This window comes from Malus sylvestris, chromosome 3, assembly GCF_916048215.2.
Source record: "Malus sylvestris chromosome 3, drMalSylv7.2, whole genome shotgun sequence".
NCBI lineage: Eukaryota > Viridiplantae > Streptophyta > Magnoliopsida > Rosales > Rosaceae > Malus > Malus sylvestris.
The window spans coordinates 33,089,634-33,100,906 of NC_062262.1; the positions used below are offsets into that span (position 1 = coordinate 33,089,634).

Genomic DNA, 11,273 nt, shown 5'->3' on the forward strand with positions numbered 1-11,273 from the left:
TTCTATGTGTTTATGCATCTATAACAAAGTGGCTATTGAAATCATAATTGAATATTAGACCACAAGAATATATATTAATCAAACTTAATATCTTTAAAGCAATCAAAATTCATCTCAGTTCGCTTTCTCTTCTTTCAACAGCGATGGAGAAGTTCAAGCTGGATGACTACAAGAATGTAAATAATCACAGAAATTTGCAGCTCCAACAAGCAACTGAGAACGGTTATGGTACTCTCAACTCATGGAATTTGTTGATCCTAGTTGAATCTTCATGTTTTTTCCCATGAGGCATCAGGAAGAAAAAAACAATGACTGATGTACAAATGTGACAAGGCGTTACAATTCAAATCTCACTTTTTTCCCCTCAAACTAGTAGCTGTGTAATAGTAATCTGCTTAAAGTTTCCGTTGCTCGAATTTTCTAGTATATTTTGCAATATTTTATACTCTGGGCTTTTAACCACTAAATTACTGGTCAAAGATATAATTACCAAAATTCAACTGTTAAACCAAAATATAGGATATCCCGAAGCACCGTAACCATAGCAATATTTTGATGATGTGTCATCAGCTTCATAGTTACTAATGGAAAATGCAATTAGGTTTCCCAGAGAGGAGAAGGAGTTTTTGAGTTGAGATGGAATGTAGGGTATAAGTTGAGCAAAGGGTGGCCTAGCAATGTCTTGTCTCCCACCTTCAACATCAGAGGAGACTTCCTCTGCCGTCTTTTCGATCTCACTGAGACAGAAAACCAAGTGCCAAGAGACCATCTTTGACCCATTAAAATATTCATCTGATGAAAGTGGAATTCTTTCATAATATGCTTTGAACTTTCTTCATGTGTTCCCGATGTCTAATATTAGAAGGATGGTGGAGAAGAATGAGGCATTTTCCTAGCTTAGTGAGATGAACAAAAAAGAAACTAAAGAATTTTTAGGCCTCAATGTCACATTTTCTTTAAAACAAGTGATTTTCTATACTAATTTATAGTTTTTAGGTACTATTTTTTTATAAGCCAGTTTTATTGTGAGGGTAAGTTTTACTAATAGACTTCTAGCAATAGCTGTTGGAATTTGGATTCACCACGCAACTGAGTCAGATTTCACAAAATAGGCAACTTGTAATTGTAAGTGGTATTAAGAAAATCGATATTTTATATGTACATAATATCAAAAATGAAAGAAGCGTTAGCACACTATCACGGGTGGAAATAATTGTTTTCCTCCTAAAAAGTCCAATTTTCAATCTCAATCTCATCACATCATTCAAGTAAGAGGCATCTTATTTGCATGTCAAACTTCTACTCAAGTTAATCCTTGAGGATCACAAGTTAATCCTTGAGGGTCATCAAGAAGTACCAGAAGTAGAAGGATCCACCCTCTAATGTCATTCACTTTCTCCCACTCTCCCCATTTGCTCATAAACAGTGTTAAGCCATCATATATTCTATGATATATAAAGCTAAAGGCTTCTAACGTAGGCTAGGTCAGTCGATCAGAGCAGTGTTCATTCGTTCTTCTACATGTGAATTCAAATTTTAGTCTAAATAAATTTGAGTATTTAAAATATCATGTTATCAAAACAAAGCTGAAGACTAGGGTTTTAATTCAAGTTTCAACAAACGATTTCATCATCACCACGATAGACTAGGGTTCTAGAGCAAAATAAAGCTAAAGACTAGGGTTTTAATAATGAGAATTTTAACACAAAAGCTCTCGGTACTGTTCACTTTAACGAAAAATCATATTTTTACACTAAAAAGTCATTCCTGGTTCTATTCACCTTACCCTTTATTTTGTCCTTATCGTTAAAACTCAAAGTTTTCAAGCCATTTTCATTAGTTTTCCTTTTAATGTACTCTTTGAAATCGTTTGGATTTTCATCATCACCCAAACTAGATGAAAATCAAACGATTTCAAAGAGTATATACTTATTTGAGAATTTGAAAGAAATAACATGCTCACAAATGCTGTAGGTGAATTAGATCCTTGGCAGCTTAGCTCTGATTAATTTCTTCAATCTTCTGGGGTGAGAAGTTGGAAGCGGGGGTCATTGATCGTCAAGCTTAACTGGTTGAGGAGGAATTATCTAACCCATTTTATCGGCCCAAACTTTGGTGGACCTTGGTGTATGGTTGGAACATGATGACTCAGGCCCAATGGTGCCTTCTGGTATTACAAACCTCAGAATTTTGCTCTAGAAAGAAAGACCCAAACCCAGATGAATAACTGGTCGTTTGAGGCCCAATAATGAAAAAAATGCAAATTTTTATTTAACGGTATATTTTACACTGTTGATCAACGTATTATTATCGTACAAACATCATAATTGGAACCGTTTTATTATAATTTATACGAAGAAATAATTCAATTTTGAAGATCGTTTAGTTGTTCATATGCAACAAACAAATATACGGTTCATCATGAGGATTCAAATTTATATAAAAAAAACGTTGATTGGTTTGACACACATGAATTACTAAATGATATTCTAAATAATTTTGTGCAAATATGGACTTTAGATGGTAAAAAAGAAAATCGTTCTCATTATGATGTTTGTACGATGAAGATACGTTAATCTCAATTGGTGGGACAAGTAGATTCTCATGGGAGGGGCACAAGTATTTTCCTTACAACAAGGGGTGAAGAATAAATTTGTATCGAACTTATCATCCACGAGATTTAAACCTAAAACCTCTCACGTACAAGCAAATGAAGAGGAATAATATTATACCGTAGTACTAAGTGCAAAAAACATGAATTAAAAACAACGAAATTCTTTCATGTGGACTCTAACACTATGTTTGGATGAAGAAATTTAAGATTACTAAGGAATTTTAAAATGACAAGATTTTATTTTCTAGAATTTGTAAATTTTCTTGTTTCGTTAACCTAAAAGAACAATGGAATTGAATACGGAATTTGTTATTTTTAAACTCTCAATCATAGAAATTGGGAAATGACACTTATTTACATGGAATTTGGACTTGGGAATTGGAGGTCCCAAATTCCAAGTTTTTTTTTCCACGCGGAAATTCTAAATTTCTATGTTTATGAATCCAAACAAGAGAATTGATGCATGTCAATTTATAAATTCTGACTTTTACCAAAATTCCAAATTTATTTCCCTCATCAAAACATAGTGTAATGATGTTTTCTAGATGTGAGGGTGAGCGACGAGTTGATCGGATGTACACAACTGATACCTAAGAGCAGTTCCACCGGAGGTGGAATAGCCCAGCACTCAGTCAAAAAATCAGGCTGGCACCCTGTCAATTCACTCCAGCCTGTGAAATCGACTGGCACCCAGCCTAAACCAGTCCACAGGCCGGCCTAAAATCGACAGACCTTGGGACTGGCCTATCTGACCTTAGCGTGGCGTCGGAGGGCATATGACGTCAGAGAGGGAGTTGCGCAGAGAGGGAGTTGTTGTGGAGGCTGAGGAGCGGAGCTGATCAAGGCGGGAGAGGATGTTGAGAGGGAAGGAACCACGGAGGGAGAACGACAGGAGGACGAAGCGACGGCGTCGGAGGTGTGGAGACACAGGAGGACGAATCGACGACGTTGAAGGATAGAAGGTGTGGAGATGCTGTAGAGGAGCTAGTTGTTAAGATGTGGAGATGCAGGAGGTGAGGAGATGCATGAGATATAGGAAGTGCACGGGTGGATGGCGTGTAGAAATGGAAGGGAAAAGAGGTGTGGAAGATGAGAAAATAAAAATATTTTAATAATAATAATATTTTTTTTATAAAGTCAGAAATCAAAAATAAAATTATTATTTTTTATTATTTTATAATAAAAATAATAATTTTTTAATAAAATTGACTAGGCTATTTTTTTTAGGGATGGAGATGCATTGACCTATTACTGTTCATTGTGGTCTATCATTGTTCACTTGAGTGGATAAATGCGCTGAGTGCTGGCGTAAAGTCTTTAGGGGTGGACTTGCTCTAATGGACACCATTGGAGCCCGCATAAGTTTTTTTATTACTATTTAATGTGTAAGTGGGGATTTTCCCAAAGTAAAACCATCGGTAAAGAGTAGATTTAAGACATTTTTTTTTTGTACACGACATTACTTTAATCTATTTTAGGGAAAGTGAGTTTCGAACTTGGGTTCCATTGGACGAGCAATTATTCTAAAATTGTATGAGTTGATTGGATACAATTATGAGCTTGTGAGGGACTAAACATATACAACAAAGTATTGTAGAGACAATTACATTGGTAAAAGATGGGATACATTAACCAAAGACGAATTCCAAGGGACCTTTACGCATACGACTACGACCCTTTTGGTATTAGGGTTTATCTTGATTGGAGCATGCAGATTCAGTAGTGTACAAGTACAACTCAATAGCCAAAGCCAATAATGTACTCACGTTACTTACTCAAAATATTTCAGAAAAATAGAAATTTTGCATCTGCTAAGAACCCTAGGGAGGAGACAGCGATGGGGATGACGATGACAGCCTACCAAAACACACAGAGATTTAAGTAAGTTTGGGCAAATGTGGTGGATTTATGAGGAAATGAGAGCCACCACTCAATCAAAGAGAAGAAATGATGGAGAAGTCCATGGCAGATGATGGGCATGTGGGCATTGCCAGAGCACCCATCCACATCTCTTACACATTCATAGATAAGCTTGTGCCCTTTTCACATGACAAAGACCCCATATTTCCCTTGTTTTTTGAGTAACCCCCCTTTGTTTTTTTCTATATCTTTGTATGTAGGGTTTTGGAGATTGAGTCATTCGTGCTTAGGGAGGGAGCAAGGGAATTTAATTGGAATGAATACGAGAGGCAAGAAAACGAGTTGTTTGGTGGGATTAACACATCATACACACTCACTATTAGTTGTGTGTGTTTGTGTTTTTGTGTGTTGTGAGAGACAAAACAAACCCTTTCATCTGATTTAGTAGTTTATCAAATTCGAGAACGTTTTTGGGTGACGGTGACCAAACTCTGATTAAACCGTTATAAAATTGTCATAGACCACTTTAGTGGATGGAGAGTTTAAACTTCTACCCTCTCCCAACCTTAAGAATAGAAGTACCATATGACTAATATATAGTGTATATATACAGTATGAATCAGAATTTAAATATTACCCTTTGCTTGTACAATAATTTTGAGAGGGGGGAAAAGATTGGCACCCCTTTATCTGTTAACAAACCCCACCAAATTCGAACCTTTTTCTTTTTTCTATAAATATCTTCCAAATTGAAATGATACAATGCACAAACCATATGAACCCAATACGTACCATTCATAATACAAGAAAGAGAAGGAAAATAGATAACCTTCACATTATTGACAAGTGCATGCCTACCAGAGAAGAACTTAGGTAGGAATAAACGATCATGTTATCGATAAGAAGCACCAGTCGCAAAAGCATGACTCTGATCTCAATAAACCTAGTTTCCTTGAGTTTCGCCAATGTGAGAACTTGTCTGATCAAGCAGACTTACCAAGGTTTCTCACCAGCCGGTCCAAAACTTTGGCAAACCAGAAAAATAATATAAAGAGTTGAAAAATACTGTTTGACTTTGAATGATTGATGGACCACATAATTGAATAGGGTATCGGCTTGTTGCTGTAGATTAACACGACCTGTAAATACAAACAGTGACAATAATGAAGTCACGAAGAAAAGCATGTGATCCAGATAATAATTAACAAAATTTGAGGACCATATTCTAAATAAGGACTTTTTTATGGACCATTTTCGGTAGGTCCTGAAAAAGGTATGTTTGTGCATTTTAAAGATTGAAGCTGGAGATACATGAGGTAGATGATAGATGGGTTTCATAGGCTCAAGGGCAAAAATAGGTATAAATAGGGTCTTAACTGTTGTTAGTTAGTTGTTAGTTGTTGCTTGTGTGTTCCTAACCAGATAGTCCAATTTAATTTCTTCTCTCTTTTTTTTTTTTTTTTTTTTTTCCATTTAAGTCACTTCCTTTTGGACCATATAACAAATTAGGAAGATGTTAGGATCAGTCGCGAGCACATCTGCATAGTTTTATCATGTTCGTTGATGTCTTATACGCATCAAAAGTTACGAGGTGATGAACAAAATGATCAGTGTACACATTTTCTCTCAATGTCCACTATTTCTACACATGAAATTATTCAATATTCATTTGATGTTCACCTTAAGCGTGAATGCTATGAAAGACAAAATGTCTCAAAGAAGCTGAGGTAGGGTTAAATAGTCGAGAGCAACTAACTGGAGTGGCGTGCAGACTTAATCCTTCCACCTAGAGTTTTTTCAAGATCCGCCATTATCATCAACAACAATAATCAATATGTGCAACTAACTCTAGCATTGCTCGCAAATTAATTAAAAGATGGAGCCAACTCGATACACACCTCGTTCCATTTTCAAGAAAAAAATTACATAAAATATAGACGTCATGGTGCATGACAAAGTCTAACAGAGACCCTAACCAAATATGCAACTTAATGTAAAAAACTTGAAACACATAGCATCTTGTTATTTGAGTGACGATGTAAACTAGTCTTCTCAATTCTTTCTATATTTTTAGCACTAGAAAAGTATTACAATAGGAAAGCGTTATGAATTTTTTTATACAATAAGATCCAAAATTTTAGGGTATGGAATGATTATTGATTAAGACGGGAGTGGAATTATGATGATGATGAGAATGTTTACTCATCACTTGAGACAAAACATGTGTAATCAATCTTTGATCTAATCGCTGAAAACATTGTCCCCTTTTTCACCCTCCCAACTTTTACTTTTTACCTGTTTTGTACTTTTTACCTTTTTTTCACATGCCAGCCTAAGAGCGGTAAATTTTGTAGTCTATCAGAAATATAATTCGATACACTAAATATCATAATATAAATAGTTGAATTTTTTTTCAAGTATCAAAGCATTTGTATTATGCTACTTGGTGAATCATGCAGTGTTTCCGGCACGAAAAAAATATCTTCATGAGAGCAACCCACTTCCAACCTTCAACATGTCCCGAAATATAATATTACAAATTAGAATAAACAACCATTTTTTACAGATTACAAAAACAGATCGACCGTTAGACTTTTTTTGCCGGGTTTTTAAAAACGGAGACAAACATTTTCTAATCTAAAATACAAAAAAAAAAGATTAAAAACTAAAAGATGATATTTTAATTTTGACTACAATTTAAAAAGCGCGCGAAATGGAAACTTTATGCTTTTAGAAGACCAACTTCCTACAAGGCGCCGAAACTTTACTATAGTTGGAGGGAAAAGCAGCGAGATCTCGGATCGTTTCGCCGATCAAGTCCTTGAAGATGAGCCGTTCGATGTCCAAAACGGCGTCGGACATTTCGATCGAACAATCTCCCCATCCGTTGATTGAGTCGCCTGCAAGGTCCTTTTTCAACACCCCGCATATGACCTCGAACAATTCCTCGGACTCGTCCCTCTCCCGGATTCTCCGAAACTCCGACCAAATTTCGGGCAACGAAGTCTGCCACGAGACCGCCTTCCACGGCGGCAATCGGCGGTTTCGGTTGAGAATTTCGGTGACGGTGTCGAAAATAAGCCTTCTCTCGAGTGTTGACTCTTTGGAGGTGTCCTTTCCCTTGAAATGTTGCTTCTTCTCTAGTAATAGGAAAATGTCGGAGTCTTCCGGCAAGTAATTGGAAGCCCGAAGGATCTCCGATACATAGACGAAATCCCCGTCTTCGATTTCGGACTCGGCTCCCCACGTTGCCTCCCCCCAAATGTCTTCCATTTCAACTGTTTCATCAAACCAAAAATTAAAGTTAATTAAATGTAACAATCAAACCAAACCAACCAAATTAAAATCCCGATCTACAAGTAACATAGCAAACGTCACACTTCAATACTGTACGGACTATATGCCACTAAATTCGGTGGGTCATAGTCGCCGATTATAGTTAAGGGTTCATCAATTCCATTTGACTATCAAAACGTGGTCGTTTTCGTCCAGCATCACCATCACAGAGTACAACGCAACCACCTACCTATTATCCCGTTAAGGTGGAAAGACCAATAAAATCAATCCACGTGTGATTATGCATAGAAAAATCAGAGGTGGATGAGTACAAATTTGGGTCCTGCTTTTTCTTGCACAGATGTGGCAGGTATTTATTGGAGGGTATAAATTTAACCAGAAATATTCACTGGGCTTAAGTGCAGAGGAGCCCTACCTCCACAACTGCACAAAAACAGTGTCCTAGTAGAGTGTACAGTGTACTGGTAGAATGAGGGTCCTCTTCGTGAGGGTCCAGAAGATCATTTAATTACTTCCGATCATCGTACATCATGCTACTATTTTTTATCAGGTACTGTTTATATTCAATTTTAACTAAAAAAATTATAATAATTTCTAACTGCACGATGTACAATAAACAAATATGATTGAACGCAGAGCCTAGTTCGGAACACATTCGTCACCATAGTAAAACGCAAAATTTAGCAATCAAAGTCTACGTGGACTGGAAGAACAAAGACCGACCTAAAGCTCCCAAACAATTTCATGGACATGAGTCGGTATTCTAATCTAACTATGTACATAAATAGTGTGTGACATATTCAAAACTAATCCATGCGACAATTTTTCATGTCCATGGCACGAGCAAGTCCGAACGCATGGCATGACTGTGCGTGGTGGAACTTTCATGCAAGTGAAATATCACATTAGCGAAGGTATTTCAAGTAAATCATGCGTAGCATTACAAAATAAAACTTTCATGCAGATGAATGACATACTGGCAGTATTTCAAATCAGTCATACACTGTCATATAACAAAGTTTTGTTTTGCCAAAAAGGCTACTTGTTCTACTAAAGTTACGTGAGTAAAACGCATGCCAAGTAAAATGCATGTCAATGATTAACGTGATGTCTAGGTAAGTTTTTACCTTTCAAATCAATGCAGCGTTTCATGACTGGCGAAGGCGAAGATTCCTCTTTGTAAAACGAGGAGTCGAGCACCGAGACAGGACTCGGTTGCAACTCAGCTATGCTGTGAAGCAGCTTATCGCACCTCTCCAACGAGCTCCTCCGTTCTTTGTACTCCTCCGCCTTCCACCTCTGCAAAATTAATTACGTTAATTAACTTAATTAAACAAAAATTAATTACGTTAATCAATGTTTTGATGACGATTAATGTACCTCCGTGTCGGCTTGTGAAGAGGTGCTATTGCTAATGCTGCTCTCTGACATGGTGGTGGAATATTCGTCCTCCGCCCGATGAAATACCTTTTCCTCCTTGGGAGCAATCTCAACCGTTGGTTTCTTGATGTTCCTGGGAGATCGATTCGCCGCCGTTTGGTCTGGTCTTCTTGAACTGATTTTAGGCGACTGCACTGGAGACACTCTCCTGTGCTCCACCGAATCATTCCCCTTCCGCTGCGTTTCGATCGATGACGGTCCTCCTCTCCTACTCGGACTCCTTACGCCGCCCTCGCGCGCTGCCGGGCTCCTCCCTCTGGTCTGGCTCCGTACATTCTCCGGCAGGTTGCGCCTCGGGCTCACCGCCGGCGACACCTCGCCGTTCCGGCGAACTCCTGCCCTAGACCTGATCCCCGAACTCGGCGGCGGCGACTCGTTTCCGAATCTGGCCGCACGGTGAGTCGAGCTCGGCGATCTGGACGGCTTCATTACCACAATCGGCGATTCGAAGCTCCGATCGTAGACGAAGTTTCTGGAATTAATCTGATTGGAAGCTTTCCTGGAGTGCAGGAGGCCTTTGAGCTGCAGAGCTTCGAGGATTTGCTTCAACGTCTCCAAATCTTTCGACGCCTCGTCGATTCCTCGCATCTTCAACCTCTTCTCAATCTCCTTGTATACAGAGACGCTCTGCTTCGGCTCTGGGAAGAAGTCCGCCGAGTCGTAGAAGCACTTCCTCTGCGCCATTCCTTTGCTCTGAGCCTTCGCATTGTTCTTCGGATCTGGCTGCCTCGGACTGGTGCCCCGATTGGAGCTCCGGTCGTCTTTGCCTGCATTGCCGGAAAAATTATGGCTCTGCACATTCTGTTGCGGCGGTTGCTTCTGCTGGAAATTGTTTCCGTCGACGAACCGGTACGGGTTCAGATCTCGGTTCACTCTGGACTCGGACGCGGATCTCCGGAGCTTAATCGGTTCAGGATTTGACTGCTGTATTGGTTCAAGTCCCATTAGCCTCGCAATAACGCTGGGCGATCGGTGTTGCTTATCTCTATCACTTCCTCCGTCGACGTTGGAGCTTCGACTCGCAGTTAGTATGGCGGCGTTTGTTCGGATCTCCCTCGGGTATAGGCTTCCTTTGGCGTCGACGGTGGCTCTGCTATCGAGTGAGAGCCTCGGGGCTTCTCTGGAAAACTTCCACGACGACCTCGTGCCTTCTTTGAACTCGAAAACTGGAAGCGGAAGAGGAGATTTCGGATAAGGTTCCGGCGACGAAGGGGCGCGAGTTTCCGGTGACGGAGGTCGGAGATCCGTCATCGGAGATGGAGATTGCTTCGATCGGTCTGGAGACGGTGCCGTCTTGTTCTGCGGTTGTTTTTCCAATTCTTTGGATATCTCCGGCGATGTGGCCGACTCCGACTCTGGCGACGACACCACCGTCTGAGAGTGTTTCAATAAATGATAAATTAAATGCAATGAAAGAGAAAGTACGAGAAGCGAGATTGAAACACTGGGCATTTCCCCGGGAACCAAAAAGAAAATAAATGGAAAACTCACCACCGAGGAAGGGAGGCGTTTGGCGTTGAGAAGCTGGTGGCGATCGAAGATATGGAGGAAGCCAGCCATGCACCCCATCTGTTTCTTTATGTGCTTCTCCAGGTTCTGTTCTTGCACCATTCTTCCAGTCGTCATTTTTTTTCCCGGAAAATATATCTGTCACTTTCCCTCTCTCCAAACAGTACTTCTGTTTATTTCCTGGCTCTCCCTCTCTCACTCACTTAAGCTTAGATTTCTCCATAACTCTCTCTCCCTCTGTGACTGACTACGCCTTTATCTATGTCTCCCGCTTTTCTGGTTCTTTTTAAAGAGCTTGGCGGAGTTAATGGAAGGCCAGGAGTGACATAATAAGGGCATATTTGGTATTTTATCTGGTTATAGTGGTTTTCTGACATTTAGAAGCGTTTTTAACTGAAAAGTTTATAAGCACTTGCATTATATTTGGTTGAATAAATTTAATATTATTAAGAAATTTTAGAATGATGAAATTTTATTTTTTAGAATTTGTAAATTTTATTGTTTGGCTAAAATTTAAGTACATATTTTAATGTATGTATAAAATCATTATTAT

General features: G+C 39.1%; 1 protein-coding gene across 1 annotated transcript; it reads right to left on the minus strand.

The window, feature by feature from the left end:
• Positions 1-6,992: 6,992 nt before the first annotated feature.
• LOC126616776 (protein LONGIFOLIA 1) lies at positions 6,993-11,015 on the minus strand. The gene is made up of 4 exons (XM_050284886.1): positions 10,703-11,015; positions 9,152-10,585; positions 8,899-9,070; positions 6,993-7,752 (listed from the first exon to the last, which is right to left on the minus strand). Exons 1-4 carry the CDS (start codon positions 10,835-10,837, stop codon positions 7,205-7,207), a joined length of 2,289 nt encoding a protein of 762 aa, XP_050140843.1. The 5' UTR covers positions 10,838-11,015; the 3' UTR covers positions 6,993-7,204.
• Between the last annotated feature and the right edge of the window lie 258 nt (positions 11,016-11,273).